Source organism: Mus musculus, chromosome 5, assembly GCF_000001635.26.
Source record: "Mus musculus strain C57BL/6J chromosome 5, GRCm38.p6 C57BL/6J".
Classification (NCBI taxonomy): domain Eukaryota; kingdom Metazoa; phylum Chordata; class Mammalia; order Rodentia; family Muridae; genus Mus; species Mus musculus.
This window is the reverse complement of record NC_000071.6, coordinates 135,727,863-135,753,782: the sequence shown is the minus strand read 5'-3', so window position 1 is coordinate 135,753,782 and position 25,920 is coordinate 135,727,863. Positions and strand designations below refer to the sequence as shown.

Sequence of the window (25,920 nt, the reverse complement as noted above, 5' to 3'; positions counted from 1 at the left end):
TGGCTTGCAGAAGACTTGGGGTTGAAGCCAGGCATGGTGGTTTGTTTACACCTTTAATCCCAGCACTCAAGAGGCAGCAGCAGGTGGATCTCCGCGAGTTTGAGGCCAGCCTGGTCTACAGAGTGAGTCCCAAGACAGCAAGGGCTACACAGAGAAATCCCATCTGAAGAAAAAAAAAAGTATTGTTCCCTGGGCAAGAACTGAACCATAAGCACCCTAGGAGGGGAGTCTAAGCTGGATCCGGCAGACTTGAGACTGCAGTACTGCCATACGGTCTTACCTTCAAGATAAGATGGAAAAGAGTCAGGGAGGAGAAATCCAAAGTCTAGATGTCACCTAGACCATGGTGCTCAAGGGTAAGGTCCCTCTGCTGAGAACAGGAGCTTGAGAGCAGGGTGTCAGCCAGTCCAGGCTCTGGTGACAGGTCACCTATATGGCCAGTATCTTAGTTGTTTACTTTTCTAACAAACAAATAACTAAAGAGATTTAGTATATTTTTAATTCTAATTTTTTTTTCCAAGACAGGGTTTCTCTGTGTAGCCCTGGCTGTCCTGGAACTCACTTTGTAGACCAGGCTGGCCTCGAACTCAGAAATCTGCCTGCCTCTGCCTCCCAAGTGCTGGGATTAAAGACGTGCACCACCACTGCCCAGCTTAGTTCTAAATCTAAAGAGATTTATTTTATTTTTAATTCTCTCTCCCTGTCTTTCAGTCTGTTTCTGTTTCTCTGTGTATGCCTGTCTGTCTCTTTGTGTGTGTTTGTGTATGTGTATGCATGTCTATGTGTGTGTTTATCAGATCCCCTGGAGCTGGAGTTAAGGCACCTAGGAACTAGCCCTCTGCAGTAGCAGCTTAGGCTGCTCTTGGTGCTGAGCCGTATCTCCAACCCTTAGCTTCTTTTTCTGTTGTTCTGATAAAACACTCTACAAAAGCAGCTAAAGAGAGAAAGGGCTTATTCTAGCTCACGGTTCCAGGTTGGAATCCATAATGGTGGGGAAGTCAAGGCAGCAGGAGCTTGAAGCAGCTGGTCGCATTGTATCACTGTGAGGAAGCAGAGTGACAGATGCATGCTAGGATGTGGGCTGCAGCTGTGCTCATTTTCTCTGTTTTCTATAGTCTAGGGTCCCAGCCAGGGGATGGTCCTGTCCACCAGAGAAAATGAGTCTTCCTTCATCTGTCGACAGAATCAAGACAATTCCCCACGGACAGACCCTCAGGCCAACCTATTCTAGACAGTCCCTCATGGGGACTCCCTTCTGGGTGACTCCAGAGCCTTAGCTTAGAACTGAAATTAACACCCACAGGCTACAGTCCCCAAGTTTAGTTTGGGTTTGTCCCAGGGAGAATTTCATGGAGTCACAGAATGGCTGGGCCTCAGCCAATTAATCTTCCTTCCTCCCTCCCTCCCTCCCTCCCTCCCTCCCTCCCTCCCTCTCCCTTCCTCCCTCCCTCTTCCTTCCTTCCTTCCTTGAAAGCAGAGGAACAGAAAAGCAGGAGCTTGTATAGCAAGCTCAGGGGGAGTCATGACAGATGTCAGGCTGGAGCACGTCCTGGCATTTCCCCGATAAATTTTGCTAGTCACAGCCTGCTTACAGGCTCAGAGGGCATGAACAGAATCTAAAGCACCTCCAGATTTCAACCTGGGGCGTGTGGTTCAGTGCTAGAGCACTTGCCTAGAAATCCCTAGTGGGTTGTGGCTCAGTGCAGGAGAACTTAGATATCCCCCAAAGAGGGCCTGCAGGAGGGGCTCAGTGTTCTTTGCTAGAATTCTCCTGTAAGCAGCAATAGTGCACTTGCCTGGAATCCATAAGGCCCTGAGTTCGATCCCCACCTATCACTAGGAAGATAAAACAAAACCCCAAAAGCTTTTGAGCCATCCAACTGTGACAGTTTCAGTCCTTCTGACCACATCAAAATAGAGTCTGAGGCTTCTAGTCCTGGCCAGTTGGGATGAGGGTAATGTGAGCCTCTGGCTTGGCTCCTTTCCTAGCTAAGATTGTGTTCAGCCCTTGCTGCCTGCTCTGCTTGTCCCTGCAAGTGGTAGATTCTGGGTCCCTTAGGTCCAGGTGAGCCTGGACTCTGGAGGAACCCTGGCACTTGTTTTTGGAGTAGCCATCTATACTAGTTAGGGTTTTACTGCCGTGAACAGACACCATGACCAAGGCAAGTCTTATAAAAAACATTTAATTGGGGCTGGCTTACAGATTCAGAGGTTCAGTCCATTATTAGCAAGGTGGGAGCATGGCAGCATCCAGGCAGGCATGGCGTAGGCAGAGCTGAGAGTTCTCCATCTTCATCCAAAGGCTGCTAGTGGAAGACTGACTTCCAGGCAACTAGGGTGAGGGTCTTAAGCCCACACCCACAGTGACACACCTACTCCATCACACCTATTCCAACAAGGCCACACCTCCAAATGGTGCCACTCCCTGGTCCAAGAATATACAAACCATCACACCATCTTTGTCCTCTTTGGGAAGTCCCAGTACTGGCACTCTTCCCAGAGATGCCTTCTAGAGCTTCAGCTCCCTTTGCTGTCACTAGGAATGCCTGCTTCTCACTTGCCCGGCAGTTGGCTCACCAGCACAGCCTGGCCTGGGCTTGACCACAGGAGACTGACATGGAGCTGTTGTGTTGGGGCAGGCTCTCTGTCTGTGCAGTGGGCATGTTAAACCCTCTGATATCTGTGCTCATTAAGGATCTATAGAGAGGCAGCTGACAAGGTGACTAAGCCTGCTTTTCTGTAAGCCTGGATACCTGGGTTTAATACCTGGAACATAGGTAGCCCTGGAAGGAGAGACCTGACTTCACAGTTGTCCTCCACAAGTGGATACTGGCATGTGTACCCTACCTTATATATAGCATGAACACCCTATATAAAACATGATAATAAGGAAATTAATGAATTAATTCATTCATTCAAGACAGGGTTTCTCTCTGTAACTTTGACTGTCCTGAAACTCACTCTGTAGACCAGGCTGGCCTTGAACTCAGAGATTCACCTGCCTCTACCTCTTGAGTGCTGGGATTAAAGGCGTGCACCACCACCACCCAACTGCTTATTTTTATTTTATGTGTATTGGTGTTTCTCTACTTGTGTTTTGTGCATATCATGCATGCAGTGTCCTCAGAGGGGAGAAGAGGAAGTCATACCCACTTGTGAGCCACCGTATCGGTGCCACGAATTGAACCTGGGGCCTCTGGAAGAGCATCAAGTGCTCTAAACCTCAAAGCCATCTCTATAGTCCCCATTTGCTGCCCCTGTTTTTAAAGATAGGGTTCACTATGTTGCATAAATTTTACTATATAGTTCATGGTGGCTAGGATCTCACTATGTAACCAGGTCCATACATACATCTCACTATATAACCAGGTTGGCTATACAACTCAGGCTTGCAGGGAACTCATGATTGTAACCCAGGCTAGAACTCACAATCCTTCTCCCCAGCCCCTCCTCCTGAGTGCTGGGGTTGGAGCCTTGTCTCCCTGGCCCTGGCCCTTTCTGTTCTTTATATATAATGACACATTCACAGCGACCTTGCCGCTTAGGTACTGTTATGTTCCCTAGCTTTTTTGCAGCTGTGCTAAGTGTGGGTGCTGTCCCTGGGCTGCACAGTCAGATAGTATAGCTGGGACCCAAAGCCCAAGGAAGGCCCAGGCTCAACACCCAAAGGGCCCCAAAAGGTAGCAGGAAGAACATGGCCTTGTGGCCGTAAGACCAGAGCCTGCTGACCCTCACCAAGTGTGCCCTGGCAGGCGCATCACATTTCTGTCCCAGGTTAGACAGGCAAACTTGGTCTAACACTTTCAACCTAGGGTGTGTGGTTCAGATCCACCTGTCTCCAGCTCCCCGGTGCTGGGAGTAAACGTGACTTCCTAGGATTAACTCAAGACCTCATGCTTTGAAGGCAATGCTTTAGAGCAGGCTTCTTCCCTCCCTTCCTCCCTCCCTCCCTCTCTCCCTCCTTCCCTCCCTCTCTCCTCCATTCCCCTTCTTCCTTTCTTTTCTTTTTTCTCTTTTCCTTTCCCCTTTTCTTTTCTTTTCTTTTCTTTTCTCTTTTCTCCTTTCTTTCTTTCTTTCTTTCTTTCTTTCTTTCTTTCTTTCTTTCTTTCTTTCTTTCTTTCTTTTTCTTTGAGACAGGGTTTCTCTGTGTAGCTCTGGCTATCTGGAACTCACTCTTTGGACCAAGCTGGCCTCAAACTCACAGAGATCCTCCTGCCTCTGCCTCCTGAGTGCTTAAAGATTAAAAGCATACACTGCCGCTGCCTGGCTTCTCTCTTTCTTAGTGTGTATGTGTCTGTACTTCACTGTATGTATATGTATCATGTGTGTGCAGGTGCTTGTGGAAGCCAAAAGCATCAGGTCTGAAGGCTTCCTTGTATCACAAGGGATTGGGCCGTGTGGGTGCTGGGAAGTGATCCTGAGTCCTCAGGAAGAGCAGCACGTGCTGTTAATCGCTGAGCTATCTTTCCAGGCCTTTGATTTCTTGTTGTATTCATCATCGTTGCCTCCTCCTCCTCTTCTTCCTCCTCTTCTTCCTCCTCTTCCTCCTCCTCCTCCTCTTCTATTGTTTATCCTTAACACATAGTTGCACAATGAACAGTTACGTATTGAATTTATTATTCTACAGTTTTGTTGTGTTTATTAGCTCTAGTGTGTGTGTGTGTGTGTGTGTGTGTGAGGGGTGTTGTGTGCACATGAGTGCAGTTGCCCTCAGAAGCCTGAAGAAGTCATTATATCTTCTGGAGCTGGAGGTAAAGGAGGTTGTGAGCTGCCTGGTGTGGGTGCTGGGAACCAAACTCAAGTCCTCTGCAGTACATGATCTTAATCTCAGAGGCATTGCTCTAGCACGTAAGATATCATTTTGCCTTTCTATTCTCTCTGTCTATAGCCCAGATGAAGGCTAACTATGCACCCTCATTCATATAGTGACAGATCTGAACTGTATTGTGCATGCAGTACCTGCAGGAAGCCAGCTTTGCCTTTCCCTCTTCAGAGAACTGCCCGTGGTTCTTGTCATCTCTCCAGAGATTCAACCAGTCTCAATGCAAACCTTTGTTGCTGCTGCTGTGTGTCTCAGGTCAGCCTGGAGTTGACCTGCTCACGGAGCGTGCATGCTTTGTCTCATAGGAGCCATGGAAGACAGAGTCAAAGCTGAGGAGCTCAGCCATGGCCCAGCCTGTGTCCAGGGCTCCCTGCCCTGATGACTTCAGCCAGGCTGCTATTCTGTCCATGCTTAAATTATTTTTCCCCTCTGTTCCTTTGAATGTGTGTGTCTGTGCGTGTGTTCACGTTTGTGTATGTATTCACACATGCAGAGTCAGTCCTCTTCTTGCATCATAGGCATCACTAGAGTGAAACTCAGATCATCAGGCCTGGGGCCCCACCTTCTCCTCTCTTCTCTTCTCCTCTTCCTGCCCTTCCTCCCCTTTCCCCCTCCCCCCCCCTCTTTCCTCTTCTTTTCTTTTCTCTTCTTTTCTTTTCTTGTCTTTCCTCTTCTTTTCTTTCCTCTTCTCTTCTCTTCTTTTCTTTTCTTTTCTTTTCTTTTCTTTTCAAGACATGGTCTAGAACTCCACAATTAAGCTAGGCAAGTAGGCCAGTGAGCCCCAGGAATCCCCCTGCCTCTACTTCCCCAGCACTAGGATTATAAGTGTGACCACAGCCAGCTTTTGTCTATGGGTCCTGGGGACTGGACTTGGCTCCCCATGCTTGCTCCGAAAGCACACTACCAAATGAACTCCTACCCTAGCCCCTGCGTCTGCATCTAGTCTTAAGCCATCATGTGGGCTTCTGGGTAGGTGTCTCCTGTCCCCCTGAGCTGGCTGTGATCTGGTATGGAAGCGTCCCAACACCTGTCCTTAAGCCTTCTTTATCTCTGCATTCACAGAGGTCCTGGGCCCAAGTGAAGAAATGCAAAACCAACATGCGTCCGAATCGGGCCTTCGTGGCTCAGCTGCTGGAGTGGGAGAAAGTCCTCCATGGGGAATATCTCACAGACATCTCCGAGCCTATCTACTGACCTTTGCCTGGAACGCAGCTATGGTCACTGAGGAGTCTTGGTTGGGACTTTGGGGGACTGGGGAGCTGGGTTTGCACTTGGAGTGGTCCTGGAGAAGACCTTTGCTGCCTGGAGGTTCATATCTGCATCTTAAGGCTGGTTCTGTTGTTGTTGTTTTTCTCCAATACTGAGGATTGAAGCTAGAGCAGTGGTTCTCAACCTTCCTAACACTGCGACCCTTTAATACAGTTTCTCATGTGGTGACCTGTCCTGAGCCGCAGGACGGTGAATGAGGACTGGGGAATCACCTGGAAGAGAATGGGGAAACAAGAAACGCAAAGAACGGACAGCAAGTCAAAATCTGATCAAGCTGACAGATTTTATTTTTTCCAGGAAGGTTTCATACCCAAATAGAAGCATGATATGGGGAGGGGGATGACGTAGAGTCACTTTGTTTCTGGGGGAATGCACCTGTTCCCAAAAGCAGGATATTGGCTGGGTACAGAAAGAACAGAACAGGTTGCTAGGTACCTGTCCACTAAAATCTATAGCTATTTGTTCTGCCTGACTTTAAGATCTACCGCTGTTTGTTCTCCACTGGGCTAGTTCTTTCCCACAGAGGTCTCAACTAAGCTAGTACTTTTCCACTAAGGCCAAGACTTTGTAAGTAAGCACTTATGGCTGACAAGGCAGTTAACATTGAAGCAGAGTTGGTCCCAACAGTGACCCCCAAACACAAAATTATTTCGCTGCTACTTCATAACTAATTTTCCTACCATTATGAATTGTAATATAAATATCTGTGTTTTCTGATGGTGTCAGAAGACCCCTGCGAAAAGATCATTTAACCCCTAAAGGTGTCAGGGTCCACAGGTTGCCAGCCACTGACTGAGAGCTTTGCATGTTAGGCAAGCCCGCCCTCTATCATTGAGCTTCGGGCTTAGCCTTTTGTTTTTTGAGATAAGGTTTCTTATAGACTGGCACGGCCTCAAACTCTGTAGCTGAAAGGATTTAAACCCACTCTTCTGCTCCCAGCTCTCCAGTGCTGAGACTATAGTGTATACCACTACTTGGTTTATCTGGTGCTGGGGATGGAGCCAGGGCTTCCTGCGTGCTGGTCAGGCACTCCACCAACTGAACCACACACCTAGCCCTGCTCTGGGTCTCTTCTAATCCATTTTGTACACCTTTAGAGTTTATTTTAGATTTACTTGTTTTATGTATATAGATGTCTTGCCTGCATCTCTGGTTATGTATCACCATACAGACATACAGATGTCAGAAAGGGGCATTGCATCACTTGGAACTGGAGTTACAGATGGTTGTGAGCCGCCGGTGTTTGCTGGGAACCAAACCTGGATCCTCTGGAAAAGCGGCCAGTGCTCTGAACCACTGGGCCATCTCTCTACCTTATTATGTACCTTTGGCCACCCTCAGCCCTGCCGCTTTCTTGCCTCTTATCTGAGTGCTGGGATTCCATGTGTTCCACTATGACTGGCCTTCTCAGGCCCTGGCCACTCAGCAGAGCAGAACCCCTTTTCCTTCTGGCTCCTCAGGCACCTCCATACCCGGAGGCGAGCTGCATCGAGCCTACTGCAGTCCTGGCGCAGCTGTGGCGCACTCTGAGGACCTTCACTCTGGAGGTTACCCATGTGAGGGGGTGGGAGGTGGGGAGGGGTGCTCAGCGATGCTTATGTTGCCAGTCCTGCTATGCTTTGTGTTGTGACTAGCTGTCACCGTGTCTATCCCAGGGTGCAGGTCCTCCCACCCAGCCTTAGGGATGCTCCAAACTTCAGAGGCCCTAAAACGGGGGTCTTTGCCACATTCCCAGAGCCAGAGCTCTGCCCACCCACCGCCTCTGAGTCCCTGTGTACAGACTCTGTCCCCAGCTCACTGTGAAGGAGATGCTCTGGCACTCCCACCACACACTCCCAGGTTTAGTTTTTCTTTTCTTTTCCTTTTCTCTTGAGACAGAGTCTTGTAGCTGAGGATGACCTTGAACTTCTGAATCTCCTGTCTCTTTCTTCCAATTGCTAGGAATACAGGCCTGTACAACCACACCAAGCTTGTGGTACTAGGAAGCAAACCCAAGCCTTCCTGCAAGTAGGCATTCGCCAACTAAGCCACATCCCCAAACCCCCCAAATTCCACAAAATCTTCCATGTTTTTGTTACACCATATTTAAAATTATGCACTGTGCCTTGCTTGCATGCACTTCTTTTTTTGCCTGCATATATGTCTATGCACCACATATGTGGGCCTGGTACCAGTGAAGGCCAGAGATGGGTATTGGATCGCCAGGGACTGGAGTGACAGATGGTTGTGAACTACTATGTAGACCTAGGCATTGAAGCCAGGTCCTCTGTAAGAGCAGCCAGTGCTCGTAAGCCGAGCTTCTCTCCAGCTTTATTCTAGATGTCTAGGCGTGCCATGGTACCTGTGTGGACGTCAGAGAACACGTTGCTGAAACCGATTCTCTATTTTCACAACGTGGGTCCTGGGATCAAACTGAAGTCACCAGACTTGGCCACAGGCACTCTTACCTGCTGCGCCCCCTCATGGGCCACAAGTCCCAAAAGCTCTTCCTCAGACTCAGAACAAGTCCGGGTGGAGGCGCTTACAAGGGGACTGATGAAGAATGTAGGGTGTGATGTGGGTGGTAGGTAGAGTGAGTGCGTGTCCTTGGCGAGGGTGACCAGGAACTTCTGATTCTTCCGTCTGCACCTTCCAAATGTTTGCATCACTGGCATGCGCCTCTGCATCTGATCCCCCCCGGCCCACCCCCCACCCCACCCCCATCCCCCCGCCAGGGTTTCTATGTGTAGCCTTGGCTGTCCTGGAACTCACTCTGTAGACCAGGCTGGCCTCGAACTCAGAGATCCACCTGCCTATGCCTTCCAAGTACTGGGATTAAAGGCGTGCGCTGCCTTTAACTACTGCCCCGCACTGCATCTGATGTTTTGTGTGGTGCTTGGGTGAATTGCCCTCTGAGCTTCCAGCATGCTGGGCAAGTTCTGTACCGAGTCTGTAACTTGAACCGCACTGGTAAGGCTTCGGAAGTGACACGGTAGGAAGTTTAGGAGAGGCAGCCTAAAAGTTAAGGACGGAGGAGAGCTTGGAGGACTCAGGGCCAGGAAAGGAGTATCTGTAAAAGCTGAGAGACGAAGGCTGTCCCTAGAGAGGCGCAGCTTCTCAAGGACAAAAGTGTATGAAGAGTATGAGGTGGCTCACGCTTCTAATCTCTGCACGCGGCGAGTCAGAGGCAGGGGTATTTCTTGGTTCCAGACCAGGCTGAGCTACATAGTGAGACACTATCTAAAAATTTCAAAGTGTTAGAAGCACGTGTCTCCTTGGTTTGTGAGTGGTCCGAGGAAGCAGACTTCTCGGGTAAAAATGCTGGCCGCCCAGCTCTGGTCTCAATTCGAGGAGACGCCCTGCGGGCCCATGTCCCCGCCCAGCTCTCGTCCCTGGCTCTGATTGGCTGCTCCTAGGGGCGGGGCTCACGCGCAGATTACGCCGGGCCTTTTCCCGTTGGCAGTCACGGCGGCGCGAGCCCGGAAGCGGACGGGGGCGGTGGCGGAGGCTTCTCCGGCCGGCCGGGGTTGCAGCTCCGTCCTCCCCACTCGCGGCTCTCCGCGGCCAGTGGCGTGGACAAAGACATGCAGTCCCCGCCCCCGGACCCGCTGGGCGACTGCCTGCGCAACTGGGAGGATCTGCAGCAGGACTTCCAAGGTATCCAGGTGAGCGTCCCTGCGGCCATCCAAGCCCCGAGCCACGTCTCTGTCTCGGGGACAAGGGTCAGGCAGTACTAGGTCACACATAAGGCAGCTCGGAGGGGTCAGGGGTCGAGACTCTCCCCTACTTTTCTTCTTAAATGTCTGATGGGAGCCCGGATTGCCCGCGCGTCCCCGGCGTGCCTGGGCGGGATCCCTCTGTGCCGGGATATCTCGACTTTGTGCAAAGGCCTTGAAAACTGATCAGGACTCTTCTGTTGCCCCTCCCCCTGCACTGCTACCCGATCTGGGACCCAGTCCCCTTCCTAAAGAGCAGTCACCCGAGGCAGAACCCAACGGGGCCCAGCCTTTTGGGTCAATTACCCTGCAAACTTGCAGCCGGACAACGCCTTCCCCGCCCTTGGCTAACTCTGCTGAACGCCGCAGGGAAGCAAGTTTAGGTAAAATTCGGGCCTGGTTGGGGAAATCTCAGCCATCTGAGACGGAGGGACAGCGCCCACCTAGGGACAAGAAGAGGCCCAGTACATGTGGCTCTTTCTTGTAGGGAGAGGTGGGCGGGGCAGACTGTACCAGGACCTCCTGGATTGGTAGAGCGACCACTGGAAAACCTCCCATCCCAGGATGGTGTTGTTTGTGGCCACTCTGTCTCCATACCAGAGAGAAGGAAACCAATGCTTCCTGGAAGGCTGTCACTGGGCAGAGGTGGCACATGCTAGAGTTTGAGGAGGATGCGGCAGCTTATTTTGGCATGAGAAACAGACCTAAATAGTGGAGCCTGGCCAATAGGAGACTAGGTTAGACCTTTGCCTCTATTGGACTGTTGCCTAGCCTCATGTGTCCAGGTTTCCCCAGAACGCTGGCACTAGAACTCTCCCTAGAGACCTACACAGCTCCATGTCTCCCAGTTTTGCCATCACCACGATGACCTCAGCCCCTGCCTTGATTTCCCCACACTGCCCCTTGCCCTTCGTTTAGGCTGCAACTTGCAAGGCTCACCCACCAGGGCAAAGTACTTGGGGAAGCTTTGGACCAAAGGTGCTTGCAGGAGGGGAGTGGATGGGAGGGACTGGCCTTAGGGCGGGAAGCCTGACGACCTTTAACCTGAGATGAAACGTCAGGAATGCCAGGGTAGAAGGCAGCATGGCTATCCCTGATTTCCATTCTTTCAGGCTGGGTAGGTAGGAGGATCTGAGAAAGGAAGGGGTGAGTTTAGGCAGCCCCTTTGAGAGCAGCAGTTCTCAGCCTGTGGGTCACCACCCCTTCAGGGAGATTGGATTACCTTTTCACAGGGATCACCTAAATAGCAGAATTACAGATAGGAAATAGCAATGAAAACAATTTTGTGGTTGGGTGGGTCAGCACAGCATGAGGACTGTATTAAAGGGTTGCAGTGTTAGGAAGGTCGAGAACCACTGGGCTAGAGTCCACTTAGAATTCAGACGCCCACCCGAGCTGGGGACAACTGACCTGTTGTTGAGGACATGTACCACGGAGGGTCTGAGATTACAGGAAGAAGCCTAGCTCCTGGCTTGCTTCAGGAGTGGAGCAGTCTCTGGGAGGTCCCTGGGCAAGCACAGAAAGTTCGACCTCTGAGAGAGCCAGTTCCCTGCCGGGGCAGCTCCCCAGTGAAGCCACCGCCTTCTCCTCATGCTAGGAAACACATCGCCTGTATCGCCTCAAGCTAGAGGAGCTGACCAAACTCCAGGCCAACTGTACAAACTCCATCACACGGCAGAAGAAGCGGCTCCAGGAGCTGGCCTTGGTGCTGAAAAAGTGAGGGGGGTGACGGCTTGCTGGGGGTGGGTGGTTGACGTGGGGAGGGGCATTTCCGCTGGGCTTCCCTTGGCATGGCTCTTCTATCCTTCCTCCCTGGGTTTTGTTCCTTTTCTCTGTCCCAAAGGGTTCTCACAGGGGTTCCTGCAGGACTGGGGCTCTCCCACCTGCCCTGCCTGACTCCTGCCATACTCCCAGATGCAGACCCTCTCTCCCATCCGAGTCCATGGAGGCTGCACAGGAGCTGGAAAACCAGATGAAAGAGCGCCAAGGCCTCTTCTTCGACATGGAAGCCTATCTGCCTAAGAAGAACGGGTGAGCCCCTTCTTCTTCCAGCTCCAGGGATGGGACGCCCTAGCCTGTCTCTCAGTCATTCAGTCAGTAGAGGGGGACATATTGATGGCCTGGCTGTCTGACAGCTCACTGTAGTAGGAACTTCAAGGGAAGTGTTCAGGGAACTGGGGCCTCAGCGATGGACATCTAACCACACACCAGGGTTAGACACAGCTTCCCAGTGTAGCCTAAGTCATCTCCAGAGGTAAAGAATGAGCTAGCTCACGCCTGTGGTCCTACTACCCTGGAAGCTTAGGCAGGAGGATGGAGAGAGGCCAAGGTCCTCTTTGACTACATAGTGAGTTCAAAGTTAGCCTAGTCAGCGTAGTGTGTTTCAGGCAACCAAGGCTATATATAGTAAGATGCTCTTCCAAAAACAAAACAAAACAAAACAAAAACACCACCACCATCAACAACAAAAACCAAAGAGGCTAGAGAGATGGCTTAATGGTTAAGATCACTAACTGCTCCCCTAAGGGACCAGGGTTCCATTCCCAGCACTTACATGGTAGTTTACAAGTCTATAACTTCATTTCCAGAGGATCTGATACCACCTTCTGGACTCCATGGGCATCAGGCACACATACATACTTGCAAGCAAAGCACCCATATAAAAATAAAATAAAAACCAAAACTAAATCAAGGGTTGACTTACCTGACTTGACCTTAGAGTGCTTGCAAAACGTGACTGATGCCCTGGGTGGCAGGGCTGGGTCTGTGTGGGAGTGAGTTTGTGTCCTAGATAGTTTTTATGTCAAGCTAGTGTCATCTGAGGAGGGCGCCTCAATTGACAAAATGCCTCCATAAGACCAGGCTGTAGGCAAGCCTGTTAGTTAGTGATTGGGGGAGGGCACAGCCCATTGGGGGTGGTGCCATCACTGGGCTGGTGGTCTTTTCTATAAGAAAGCAGGCTGAGCAAGCCAGGGGAAGCAAGCCAGTAAGCAGCCCCCTCCATGGCCTCAGCATCAGCTCCTGCCTCCAGGTTCCCTTACAGTCTGAGCTCTTGCCTTGGCTTTTCTCAGTGGACATATTCAGGATATGTAAGCCGGATGAGCCATTTCCTCCTCCAGTTCTATCTGGTCATGCATGGTGTTTCATCACAGCAGTAGTAACCCTGACTAAGTAAAATTGGTACCAGGCTAGTCAGGTATTGCTGTGGCAGACCTGAGCATGTTGTTTGGGGGGGACTTTGGAACTTTGGGCTAGAAAGGCACTGGCTGCTGAGAGCTCAGAGGACTGTTCTGTTGGAGGATAATACTGAGAGAGCAGTGCAGGCAATGGACGCCTGGCTTGGGAAGTTCAGAGGGAAGTTTAAAGATTCTATTGTGAACGTTGGCTGTTTAGATTTAAGGTGCCGTGGTTCTGGTCAGCTGGGGCTGAAGAATTAGAAGTGATTAAGAAGAAACCAGAACCTGGGTGCTGGTGGCGCATGACTTTTGTCCTGGCACTCAGGAGGCAGAGGCAGGTGGATCTCTGAGTTCAAGGCCAGCCTGGTCTAAAGAGTGAGCTCCAAGACAGCCAGGGCTACACAGAAAAATCCTGACTCAAAAAGCAAAACAAAAATAAACGAGGGGCTGGTGAGATGGCTCAGGGGTTAAGAGCGCCGACTGCTCTTCCAAAGGTCCTGAGTTCAAATCCCAGCAACCACATGGTGGCTCATAACCATCCGTAACGAAATCAGATGCCTCTTCTGGAGTGTCTAAGACAGCTACAGTGTACTTACATATAATAAATAAATAAATATTAAAAAAATAAAATAAACGAAATAGCCAGGCAGTGGTGGCGCACACCTTTAATCCCAGCACTTGGGAGGCAGAGACAGGAGGATTTCTGAGTTCAAGGCCAGCATGGTCTACAAAGTGAGTTCCAGGACAGCCAGGACCCTGTCTCAAAAAAAAAAAAAAAAACCACCACCAACAAAACGAAAATAATAATAAGAAACCAGCATTATTCACTATTGAGGTGAAATCTTTGAGGAAGTGTCTCCTTAGAGTCTGTGTTCCAGAGGTGGCTAATATTGTCTCTCGTGCTGGCAGATAAACTTGGTTATGTATAAGAGTGGTACTGGTTTTGAAGGCATAAAGGATCATGGGAAGGACCTGAGACTTGGTCCCATGAGAGGCCAGTAGAGTCTATTAGCCAAGGTACAGTTTCAGTAGTTGAGCCCAGGATTGAGGGAGCCATGGAGAGAAGTTGAGGCTTGGCATCCTAAAGGGAGCCTGGCATGGGCTGTTGGTGGAAGTGCTGCCCAGTTGCTTCAGGAGACCCCAGCATTTTGGAAGTGTCCATGGAATGATCACCAAGGACAGGCCCACCCAGTGGAGCTGGCCTGAGCAGAGTAGATGTGGGCTGAAGAGGGTGGAGTCAGAGAAGGAACCCAGGCCCTTCAGGGGGCTCAGAAGAGCGAGTCATAAACACTGGATACTGAGTTGTCTACACAGCTAGAATTTGGTCTGCTTTTCTTCAGAGTTTTCCTATGTCCTGGTTCTTGCCTCTTGAGGATTTATTTTGATTTTATAGGAGTACACAGTAGAGAGACTTTGACAGAAATTTTGGAGTTTTACAGAGACTTTATGGTTTTTTTTGTTTGTTTTTTGGGTTTTTTTTAAAGATTGATTTATTTATTATATGTAAGTACACTGTATCTGTCTTCAGACACACCAGAAGAGGGCATCAGATTTCGTTATGGATGGTTGTGAGCCACCATGTGGTTGCTGGGATTTGAACTTGGGACCTTTGGAAGAGCAGTCAGCGCTCTTAACTACTGAGCCATCTCGCCAGCCCCTGAGACTTTAGTTTTTAAAAAGAATTTTGTAGGTTTTTGTTTTTTTGGTTTTTCGAGACAGGGTTTCTCTGTGTATTTTGGCTGTCCTAGAACTCACTCTGTAGACCAGGCTGGCCTCAAACTCAGATATCCGCCTGCCTCTGCCTCCCAAGTGCTGGGACTAAAGGCAAGCGCCACCACTGCCCGGCCTCTGTGTAGCTCTTAATGTTCTGGAACTCCCTCTGTAGATCAGGCTGGCCTTGAACTCAGAAATCTCTTGCTTGCCTCTGCCTCCCTAAGTCTAACCCTGAGTGCTGGGATTAAAGTCGTGGGCCGCCACCCCCCAGCAGGACTTTGTAATTTTTTTTAGAGACTGAACTTTTAAAATCTTTGAGTTTGTAAAATCTACCAATTCCAAGTTTGGTAATGTGTTTTATGTTGTGATATCTATTAATACGAGATCTTGGGATGACCAAGAAACAAAAGGTTATCGTTAAATAGTGTTGAATGTCAAGCTGATGAAGAGTGACTAGATTTAGTCAACTTGACACAAACTAGAGTCATCTAAAAGGAGGGACCATGAACTGAGAATGCCTCTGTAAGATCAGGCTGTGGGGACAAACCTGTGGAGCATTTTCTTAGCCTTTCATGGTGGAGGCCACGCCCACTGTGGGCGGGGCCAGCCCTGGGGTGGTGGTCCTGGTTCTCTAAGAGAGCAGGCTGAATAGGTGATCAGGAGCAAGCCAGTAAGCCTCACCCCTCCGTGGTCTCCGTATCAGCTGTTTTAGTTCCTGTCTTGGCTTTCTTCAATGAACTGAAATCCAGGATTGGTCATCCAAATAAACGGTGTCTCCTCCCCAAGTTGCTTTTGATCCTGCTGTTTGTTTCATCACTGCTGGGAAGAGGTTCACGGGGAGTTCAGGCTTCCAACCTCCTTTGCAGCCTCCGGCAACTCTCTGCTATCTATGCTCTGAGGCCCAAATGGGGGCAAGAAGCCCTTCTGGGTGCAGCTGCTTACTAAAGGACACAGTGTTGCTTACACCCTGGAGTGGCTCTGACTGAGGACGGATGGGCTTCATCAGTAAGAGGGGTAGACATACAAGTAGCTTGGTTTTGTTTGTTGAGTTTGGTGGTCTCCTTTTTAGACAGGGTCTATTGTAGCCCAGGCTAGCCTCAACTCTGGTCCTCCAGCCTCAACTTCCCAAGTCCTGGGATTACATTTGTCTTTATGTGGTGCTAGGCAGCACTCTTACCAGCTGAGCCATCCTCCACCTGGAGTTTTGAAGAGAGGCCATTGAGGTGGGAACGAGGTGGCTATGTATGGGACACACTGAAGGGCACTCACTCCGGGCTGAGTTTCTTGAGGTTGAAAAATCGAAGATAAGCTGGGCAGTGGTGGTGCACGCCTTTAATCCCAGCACAAACACATAACACATTAAGAAAGAGAAGCTAGGTGGTGCTGGGACACACTTTTAATCCAGCAGAGCCATGTGGATTTCTGAGTTTGAGGCCAGACTGGTCTGCAGTGGAGTTCCAGAACAGCCAAGGCTACACAGGGAAACCCTGTTTCGAAAAAACAAAAAATCAAAACAAGACGAGGATAACAGCAAACAAACAGCGATGGAGCCCATCTCCTGAGATGCCAACTCCCCATGCCCAGACCCAAGTCTGGGATATGGGGATGGTTTCTCCCAGAGGATGGCTCGGCTAGGGCTCTCAAGGTGCCAACAGAGGGAGGTCCCAGGCAAAACACCTTAGGGCTAGAGACAATGTTTACCTGGAGGGAGGGCAGGATTCAGGAGCAGGCAAGGATGTGTAGTTGCTCAGTGGCGCCCCCTGGAGTTTAGAGCAATATAGCACGGCCACAGGGACACTGCAAGTTCTGGACTGCGCTCTTTGTTCCTCTGTCACCGAGGCCTCTCTCTGTCCCTTAGGTTGTACCTGAGTCTGGTTCTGGGGAATGTCAACGTGACACTTCTGAGCAAGCAGGCTAAGTATGTGGAGGTCGTTGCCAAGGGCTGGGTCTCACCCAGGGTTCCATCCGCCTCTACCCTGACTTGGGTTGGTTGGTATGGTCTTAGTTTCTGGGTCAAATTCTCCAGGCTGGTCTGTGACCTTCCCCCGCCTCAGGCGACCTGCCCATGAACGCACACGTCCCTCTCCCCACCAGGTTCGCTTACAAAGACGAGTACGAGAAATTCAAGCTCTACCTCACCATCATCCTCATCGTCATCTCCTTCACCTGCCGCTTCCTGCTCAACTCCAGGTGAGGGTCTCGGTCTCGGTCTGGGTTGGGACAGTGTCAGGGGCAAGGCTCTGGTATCAGTTCTTTGCTCCCCACTCCCCAGGGTGACGGACGCAGCCTTCAACTTCCTGCTGGTCTGGTATTATTGCACGCTGACCATCCGGGAGAGCATCCTCATCAACAATGGTTCCAGGTGCGCATGCGCAGCAGGGCGGGTCGTGCCACGCCTTGTGCTCTCTGTGGGGTCCGGTCCACCTAACAGATGCCCTCTTACAGGATCAAAGGCTGGTGGGTTTTCCATCATTATGTGTCCACATTCCTGTCAGGAGTCATGCTGACCTGGTGAGTGACCCAGACCTCAGCTGGTAGGGGAATGGCGTGAGGCGGAAGATCCGGGCCTTATGCCTCCCTTCCTCTGATTTCTCCCGAAATGTAGGCCAGATGGACTCATGTACCAGAAGTTCCGGAACCAGTTCCTGTCTTTCTCCATGTACCAGAGTGAGTTCCCTTGCTGGGGAGGGGACAAGGGGGCAGAGAAGCTGCGGCCTGGAGCAGGTCTAACATGCTCACCGTGCTGCTTTGTGCCACCTAGGCTTTGTGCAATTCCTGCAGTATTACTATCAGAGCGGGTGCCTGTACCGCCTGCGAGCCCTGGGCGAGCGCCATACGATGGATCTCACCGTAGGTGAGTCAGTTGGCCCTGTTGTGCAGCCATGGGGAAATGGGGGGAGCGGGCTTTCCTGAGGAAGGTACCCGATCCTTCCAGCCTAGCCACTACCTCTGCTTTTTTAATACCCCCCACAGAGGGCTTTCAGTCTTGGATGTGGAGAGGCCTCACCTTCCTGCTTCCGTTCCTCTTCTTTGGACACGTAAGTCACACGGGGTGTCCTCATCCACCCGTTGGGTGTCCACCTCTGGCTCGGCCCCCACTGAACACGACACTTACTGAGCAGACTCTGTCTGTCCTTTACAGTTCTGGCAACTCTTCAATGCGCTGACATTGTTTAACTTGGCCCGGGACCCGGAGTGCAAGGAGTGGCAGGTGAGCCAGGGGTCCGGGAGGGATGGATGTGCTGGAGGTCCCATCTAGACCTTGACTGTCCTGACCTTGGCCTTCCTTCCCTACCCTACAGGTGCTCATGTGCGGCTTCCCCTTCCTCCTCCTCTTCCTCGGCAATTTCTTCACCACCCTGCGAGTGGTGCATCAGAAGTTCCACAGCCAGCAGCACGGGAACAAGAAGGACTGAGCTAGATCTGATGCCAGCCCCAAAGGGGCTTTTTGACCTGTGTGCCAGGTGGGGCAGCAGGTTGGGGTTACCCCTTGTGTAGGGGGTTCCCTTCTGTGCCCCCTGAGCTTTGTGGGCTCTGTGGGCCCTGAGGAAGGCCTGGGCCTGGAGCCCAGCTTGCAGGATTCGGGCTCTAGGCCTCAATAAAGGAAGAGAGGCATGGAGATATCTGATGGACTGTGGATGTGTTTGCGCAAGGGACACAAGGCTTGGGGCCCCAGCAAGGCACTGACTCTTGGCTCCTCTGAGGGGGGTGGGGTGGGGTGTCTAACTGCAGCAGATCCCAAGACTGACCCCATATAAAAACTCAATCAACACCAGGCAAATACAGAAAACAACTTTATTCCAAGGGCCAGGTTATTTAAAATTATTTACACTCATTCAAAATCACATGTTGGGGCTGCACCCCAGCTCTGTGGAGAGAAGAGCCCCTTCTGTACAGCTGCTGGGGACCTAAGGCACCCATCACCCAAAGGTGGGTCCAGTCCCTCTTGCCATGTGCCCTGGGCTGGGCTAGGCTGCCTGGTACAATGGACCAGGCTCTGCCTAAGGGCCCAGGAGGGCATCACTCAGGCCAGGAGTCAGTCCCTGGGCCTCCCTGTGTCCAGGCAGGGCAGGAACCACCAGAGGTGGAGGTCGGCAGAAGGAAGTTAAGGACGTGATTACAGGGAGCGAGGGGTGGGGGGCGGCAGCTCCTAGCTCCATACATCCAGCGAGTAGCGGCCCTTGGTCATGAGCTTCTTAACATAGTCCACAGCCTGGGTGTGCTCCATGGGCCCAAACTCGGCCACGATGTCATAGAATGTGTTCTGCACATCTTTGGCCATATTTCGAGCATCCCTAGGTGGAGAAGAGGGGACAAGAAGGTGTGGCGGAAGGTTGTGGGTGGAGCCACCCCATAGGCGGATCCTTAGCACCCCGTGCCTCCCCTGTCCCTTGTACTCACCCGCAGACATAGATGTGGGCACCACCTTCGTGGATCAGCTTCCACAGGTGCTCTTTGTCCCTCTTGAGCAGGTGCTGAACATAGACCTGGGGGAAGGGGCGGCGGTGAGCAGGGTCGGGACCCCACAGCACCGCCTTCCTGGGGCGGCCCAGCCCGCGGGCGCAGCCGCCCATCTCACCTTGTGGGCCTGCTCACGGGAAAAGGCCACATTAAGCTGCGTGAGGGCGCCGTCCTTGTGGAAGCGCGCCAGCTCCTCGCGGTACAGATAGTCCTCATCCGAGCGCCGGCAGCCGTAGTAGAGCAGCGTCTCTCCGACCTCCTTGCCTGGACGGGGGTGCGGCGATGGTTAAGGGGAGCTCTGGCCTGGCCCGGCCCGGGCTGACCACGAACCAGCGCCCCCATGGTTTACCTTGCTCTCGAAGCCAAGCCCGCTCCTGGATGAAGCCCATGAAAGGGGCAACCCCAGTGCCGGGGCCCACCATGATAACAGGTGTGGTGGGCTTGAAAGGCAAGCGGAACTGGGACTTGCGGACGAACATGGGGACCAGGGCCCGGCGGCCATTCTCTCCTGCTGGTTCCTTGGTCCGAAGCCAGCTGGTGGCCACCCCCTTGTTCACTCGTCCAGACTTCGCTTCATACTCCACAGCCACGGCGCAGATGTGCACGGAGTTGGGGTGGACCTGGAGGAAGGGCTGGTGTGAGCGGGGCTTCAACCCCCGAGAGGCCCTTCCTCGGCGGCCATCCGGTGGCCACCGCCCTCCCTGGCAGAGCTGGTGCCCTTCACCTTAGACGACGAGGCAATGGAATAGTAGCGGGCCTGCAGCCTCGGGAGGAGCTCGCACAGGTGGTCGATGGGTGGCCGCAGGGACGGGTAGTCTTGGAGAATGGCTAGGATGTGCCTCCGGGCCTCCACCACCCAGCTCAGGTACAGCTCCTGGGGGGACACGGACGGAGGGGATGGGCAGCCTGGGGGCAGCGTGTGTGTAGTGGGCGGGATGTGGAGACAGGGGTGCGCAGGCTCACCTTGCCCTCGCCGGAGGAGGACGCCATCTTGTGCAGGTGTTCCTGCTCCGAGGGCTCTGAGGCGTACTGGGCCAGCTCGTAGAGCACGTTGGTTCGTGGCGGGTTAGTGATGTCCAGGTAGTAGGTGAGGGCCGTGCGGTAGGTGGTGGGGCAGGGGAACGGATGCTTCTTATTCGACTCCTCTGCAGCAGGAGATGAATAGGATGGCGTTGGAGGCTCGCCCCCTTAGATGCTGCAGGCCTTTGTGAGCAGGAAGCTGGCACCCCAGCCTGCCCTCATTTGCCTCCCTGACTGTGTGTGACAAGGCTCAAGCTTTCTGTCAGGCTTGAACTTCAGGCCAGGCAGGAAGTGCCCATGATAGGCGCCAGGTCTTAGAGGAAGCACAGTGTATGTGCTGGGGAAAGGGGAGTGGCTAGCTTGAACAGAAACCAGCTCCAGGTTCATGAGCTCTGATTGGAAGTCCCTGAGGGCAGAGGCAGGACTTGGGTGTGTTACAGCATCCTCTAGCATCTGTGCACCACGGGCCCTACCTAGTGGGTGCCGAGGGCTGCTGACCCCAGTTCTTACATTTATGAGTGAGGATGGAGGCCCAGGAGCAGGGAGCCAGCAGCCCACAGCCACTGAGAGAGTTGAGAACCCCGGGCCTAAGACACAAGACTTGGTTTCGCAGCCCTTGTCCAGGAGGATGTGGTGGCTGATGGCTTTTCCAGCTACATGGGAAGCAGGCTGGCTCTGCCTCCTGGCCAAGGAGGTCTTCTATAACTATCACAGGGGATAGACAGTAAGCCAGATATACAGATGGTGTCTTGGGACGTGGGCCTTTAGCACCTGAAGGCTCAACTTTCAGGCCTAGACAAGGTCCTCAGTTCTGGAACTTACCATCGAGATTGTTTAGAGACATGATGACATCCAGGTCAGCCCCCAGGATCTCCCCAATCTGGTTGACCAGGGTGGAGTCGTTGGCTGGGTACACAGCCACGTGATCTCCAGATTCATACCTAGACGGGAGTGCAAGAGTCAAGAGGAAGCACGCAGAGGACTTGGGGCCAGGCTGGCCGCAGGGGAGACTGGAGGAAGCAGGCACCTGATCTTGGAGTCTGAGATGTCCAATTCCAGGTGCATTAGATGCCTCTCAGTGCCTTGGTTCAGCTTCCGGTTCGTGGTGACAGCAGCCAGGAATGGATTCTTGGCATCGAAGGGGCTGATGGGAAGATAGGAGATCAGTGACTCGCTTGGGACCGGCTTATACGATCCCCGAGAGCAAGAACTGGTGGGGAGGCCTCTGAGCCTTCCAGGGACATGAAAGAGCCAAGCAGAATACTGCATGGGCTGTCCCCACCCAATAAGTGTAATGAAATGTGTAAGCCAAAGGGACACAGACTGGAAAGCAGGCTGGCCCCTAAGAAACTTGAGACCCTCTGCACACTGCCTATGGGGGCCTGGGCAGCGGTAGGAGCTGCCTAGGTCCTGAGATGGCTGCATGTCATTTGCTTTTCACCCTCACATTCAGGGACCACAGTGTGGCTGCGAGTGACAAGTGGAGGAGTCTGGGCCAGCAGGATGGCTAGCTTGACTCCGTGTGACCAGGATGACTAGGGAGGGCTCCAGCATGACTCTGGGCAGCACCGAGAGGTAGGAAGGGTCAGAGCGGGCGACATGACTTGGATCTTTCTCATGTGTCCCAGGCAAGCTGCTATGCCGCTGAGGATGAGATAGCTGTGGACCCTCTGCTAATGCCCATGCTTATGCCGTCCTGGGAACGGAACCCAGGCCTCACATGTGTTACGGAAGCACTCAGCCATTTGAGCTGCATGCCCAATGGTGGTGGATTCTAAGGAAGGAATGGGACTTTCTGCCCGATTTTAACATGGCTTAGCTCCTAGGGCCTGAGTGGGGACTAGCACCTGCCCCTTGGGCAACTTGTACCCTTCCAGACAACGGACACGATAGGGGTGCCCCACTGTGCTTATTCACGTGACTCTGGAGGGACACGCGTCTCCCCACGTCCCTTCCCACACTCACGGTTTCTGGTTCTCGTAGCTCTTCAGACGGCCCATCTCACCCGTGTACACCTTGGCTGTGTCCATGTCTTCGTGGACCACGAGCTCGTACTGGCGGATGCTGGGAAGGGAGAAACCAAGGCTGTGGTCAGGGCAGGGAAGAGGGAAGCTTCGGGGTGAGCCAGAGAGAGAAAGGGCTTGAGCTAAAGGAGACCTGGGTGGTAGATGTGTGACAGCAGGGGACCCTGTGGCAGATGTAAGAGACGAGCTGAGGTGGACCGAGGGCCTGAGAGGCCAGGCTGGCCATGGAGCACAGATGGGAGGAAAGCCAGTGTCCTGGTGATGCCACACGGACAGTAAGGGAGACCCCACTTCACCCCGCTCACCTTCAGGGAGCCCCTTCCCCTACAACAAGGGTCTCCCCATCCTATGTCTGAGCTCTTGCCACACACACCACACCTCACTGTGTCCCAAGGGCCCCAGCTGTGGCCTTGCACTTGCCTCGACTCCTCCCCAGTGGCTTCCACCCCGAAGAACTCGCACACAGCTGGCCAGAACTGCTCCCTCCATGTGATGAAATCCTCTTCCAAGCTGGAGAGAGAGGAGAGGAGAGGGTTGGCCAGGCTAGCCACCAGCCTGCTCTCACCCCTGCTAGGGGTAAGAGGCAGGCCCACATGCCAGGCTAGGTCCCGCGCAACTGGGGTGTGGCACTTACTTCCCGTCGTCATCACCAAGGCCCAACTCAAAGATTCGCTGGGCGCCAAGCTGCTCCAGCCGCTGGTCCACATACTTGCCCATGGCGTTGAAGTGCTCATAGGTCTTGTTCCCGAGACCAAACACCTGTGTGGACAGCAGAGAGGCTCTGAGGCCAGGACTGCAGCCTGTCTGGTGGGATCTGATGTCCTCGGGGTGGACTGTACCCTGCACTGGAAGTCTCTGGCTCTATGGGCCCTGAGAACAGCTGATGGCTGTTTAGGAGACCTGCAGCCTAGAGGTAGCTCCTTTTACAACCAGTCCTATGTCTCAAACCCAGCTTAGCTGGAGGCTCCAGTCTTCCTTGCTTGGACAAATTATACTGTTTTAGCTTTTCATCCCGTAACCAGTGTTCCTGGGGACCAGCTGGTAGCACGGAGGGGACACTCTGGGAGTGGCTCCAGCAGAGGAAGGCTCAGGCCTTCTGCTGGAAGCTACCTGCCCTGTCAATGTGTGGAGGAACAGAGAGGGGCGGTTTCCACAGGAGAATGCTAGGGTTCTGGGGAGCTGCCACAGGCTGGCATGTGCCCACAGGGCTCTGTGGGGACTCACAGCAAACTTGACACCCGTGAGGTCCACGTCAGTCTCCTGCAGCCAATCATAGAAGTCCTGCGCGTTGTCGGTGGGGTCGCCTTCTCCGTATGTGGCCATGCAGAAGACTACCAGGGACTTGTCGATCTCAGGCAGGCTGCTCAGGTCGGCCTAGAGAGACAGGGGTGTCACCACCTCGGCCTGAGCCCACTGCTGTGGAACAGAGCAGCAGGCAGGAAGGCTTGCCAGGAAGCCCTTCATACCTCTCCCATCAATCTAAAACCAAGTCTGGAGATGGAAGAAGACCCCCATGGCAGGAGTGGGCATTCAGGGGAGGGAGGCTACGAGACAAGGGGCACCCTACAGGGACGTCTCTCCAGAAGGGCACTGGGGTGAGTTTGTGCTGTCAGTGACCTTACATGGAAGCTCGAGGCTACTCCTAGGCCACCTGCTCCCTCCCTTCCCGGGGTTGCTGGCGGTTTCGTGCACTGCACAGAGCCAGCTGTGTAAGGGGATGGGGTAGGCAGTACCACAAGAATAAGCCTGCCGAGCTGGCGGAGAGTCAGGGGCAATGATGCTCCTGCCCTAGCCCTTAAGGACATGGCTGGGGTCTGCCATATCCTGTACTGGCTTGTGAGGAACAGCATGGGCACAATGGCGTATGGATGAGAAGGGACTCCACTGGCCCTAACCATAGCCTCTCCCAGCCCCACCATGACTCTGTCCTCAGCTTTAACGTACGAGTTACTAAGAGCCTCAACATAAGACGGGCTTAGAGCTCTCTGAGATGACACCATTCAACACCTTCCATAGCCGAGGAAGAGGCATCACGGGGTCCCTCACACTTGAGCAGCAGGGTGGGGCACACTCACCAAGTCATACTCTTCAGGGTCTGCAGACATGCCCCGCATCCCATAGCGGTGGGCATCCTTGGACAGCCGGTTGGCAAACTCCTCCGCGGTTCCCGTCTGGGAGCCATAGAATACAATAATGTTCCTTCCCTGAGGGAAAAGGCAGACACACGGAGTCAGTAATGGGGATGGAGACACAGCGCAGGCCTGGCAAATGGAGCCCTCCTAAGGGTCCTCTCTCTCCTGGCTGTCATAGATGCTGTGATGGAAGAGGGCAGGTGTCACCCAAAGAACTCCAGCTGGAGTCAAAGGAACCTCACGCTCATTTCAAGATCACACTCTGACCCAAGGAAAACACAACCTAACACTGAGTATAAGAAGGGAAGGTGAGGGCTGGAGAGATGGCTCAGAAGTTAAAAGCACTGACTGCTCTTCCAGAGGTCCTGAGTTCAAGTCCCAGCAACCACATGGTGGCTCACAACCATCCATAATGGGCTATAATGTGTCTGAAGGTAGCAACAATAGACTCACATACATAAAATAAATCTTAAAAAACCCGAGAAGGTGAGTGATGGCAAGCATGGACAGCAGCCCTCCATCCAACAGTGGATGTGGTCCTTTGGTATCTGTGAGGGTCCATGATTCCCATTCACAAGATACCAGAACCTGCAGGAGCTAAAGTCTCTCTTGCTGTGGTAAGATGAAGATGTCCTTAGCATCCTGACCTGCTCGGTTCCAGTAGCCCTCAGCCCTCCTGTCAGGAAGCCGAGCCCTCTCCTGGGCCCCCCTGGTACCCACCACCCACATGCTCTGCTAAAAGCAGAAATAGGAGTCTCACCGTTTTCTTCATCTTTTCCACGAAGCTGCTCTCTTTGACAGGTGGGGCCCTGAAAAACAAGACAGTCTGATGGGGACGCTGTTGCAGGATGGGCGTGACAGGCTGTGCGACCCTTGGCAGTTTGCCAGGGGTCAGTCCACCTGTGCTAGGCCCTAGTGGCAGAGCCAACAGCTGGGAGTGGTATAATCACTCCGTCATATGCCTCGAATCACCAGTGCGCTTATGGCCATCGGTCAGCCGCAGGACAGCGCAAGGCTGGCCTGGTTATGTGCCCACGTTCTCCTTCTAGCGTCTTGGCTCCTCTCTCTTCCCTCTCCATCTTCTGTCCCCTTCCTTCCCTTGACTTCATCTCAGGCAGACAGGGCCCAAGCTGAAAGGTGCTCTAGCTCCAGCCTGAGACAGTGAGCCAATGGGAGATCCAATGGGAGAAAACCAAGTGTGCTCAGGGGATAGGAGTGTGAGATGTGGGCCGGGGTGTATGGGGGGGGGGGGAGGGCTGTGCATGTGCAGAGATAGCCCAGCAACGAAGAGGGCTTGATCCCCAGTCATGAGGATGAGAGTTTGCATCCCACACCACGACAAGCTGGCCATCCTGTGCTACCTCTAGCCTGTATGTGCGCACAGCTGCATATACTTACACAGAATATATACACAGAGTCTGGTAAGGTTTCCAGCACTTGAGGTGACTTCTGACCTCTGCATACCTGGACATCATGTGCATGAGTATGAGCGGCCACCCTCACACAGACACAAAGACAAACTCAGGGGAAAAGTGGGCGGCCGCCTGCGGTGGTGGCGCACACCTTTAATCCTGGCACTTGAGAGGCACAGGCAGAAAGGCAGGCGGA

At 52.8% G+C, this 25,920-nt stretch overlaps 3 protein-coding genes and 1 non-coding gene across 28 annotated transcripts in view; 3 read left to right on the top strand and 1 right to left on the bottom strand.

The window, feature by feature from the left end:
* Styxl1 (serine/threonine/tyrosine interacting-like 1) overlaps positions 1–6,563 on the top strand; it is a 31,205-nt gene extending 24,642 nt beyond the window's left edge. For 12 of the 23 annotated variants that reach the window (XM_030254885.1, XM_017321150.2, XM_017321153.2 and 9 more), the window contains one exon: positions 1,116–1,295. In XM_030254885.1, the coding sequence (XP_030110745.1) occupies positions 1,116–1,277 (162 nt within the window). In that variant the 3' untranslated portion in view covers positions 1,278–1,295. Of the gene's footprint in view, positions 1–1,115; positions 1,296–5,884 lie in introns of those variants that run through there. The other 11 variants (NM_001289557.1, NM_001289556.1, NM_029659.4 and 8 more) reach the window with 3 other exon arrangements.
* Positions 6,564–9,610: 3,047 nt separating this feature from the next.
* On the top strand, positions 9,611–18,293 carry Tmem120a (transmembrane protein 120A). The gene is made up of 12 exons (NM_172541.2): positions 9,611–9,735; positions 11,384–11,502; positions 11,701–11,817; positions 16,534–16,593; positions 16,770–16,865; positions 16,948–17,037; positions 17,121–17,186; positions 17,281–17,342; positions 17,437–17,529; positions 17,649–17,713; positions 17,818–17,886; positions 17,978–18,293. The coding sequence occupies exons 1-12, from the start codon at positions 9,655–9,657 to the stop codon at positions 18,089–18,091; spliced, it is 1,032 nt and encodes a 343-aa protein (NP_766129.1). The 5' UTR covers positions 9,611–9,654; the 3' UTR covers positions 18,092–18,293.
* Mir7034 (microRNA 7034) lies at positions 17,894–17,977 on the top strand. Its single transcript, NR_106001.1, has one exon. It is a non-coding gene; the product is annotated as a microRNA 7034 (primary transcript).
* Positions 18,294–18,456: 163 nt separating the features above from the next.
* Por (P450 (cytochrome) oxidoreductase) overlaps positions 18,457–25,920 on the bottom strand; it is a 65,287-nt gene continuing 57,823 nt past the window's right edge. For all 3 annotated transcript variants that reach the window (XM_006504399.1, XM_006504398.1, NM_008898.2), the window contains exons 3-16: positions 25,073–25,121; positions 24,256–24,384; positions 23,405–23,554; positions 22,815–22,939; positions 22,601–22,690; positions 22,122–22,220; positions 21,184–21,300; positions 20,979–21,097; positions 20,100–20,281; positions 19,861–20,010; positions 19,486–19,756; positions 19,255–19,400; positions 19,077–19,162; positions 18,457–18,970 (exon numbers count right to left, since the gene is read on the bottom strand). In XM_006504399.1, coding sequence (XP_006504462.1) covers positions 18,826–18,970; positions 19,077–19,162; positions 19,255–19,400; positions 19,486–19,756; positions 19,861–20,010; positions 20,100–20,281; positions 20,979–21,097; positions 21,184–21,300; positions 22,122–22,220; positions 22,601–22,690; positions 22,815–22,939; positions 23,405–23,554; positions 24,256–24,384; positions 25,073–25,121 — 1,858 coding nt within the window. In that variant the 3' untranslated portion in view covers positions 18,457–18,825. The remainder of the gene's footprint in view (positions 18,971–19,076; positions 19,163–19,254; positions 19,401–19,485; positions 19,757–19,860; positions 20,011–20,099; positions 20,282–20,978; positions 21,098–21,183; positions 21,301–22,121; positions 22,221–22,600; positions 22,691–22,814; positions 22,940–23,404; positions 23,555–24,255; positions 24,385–25,072; positions 25,122–25,920) is intronic.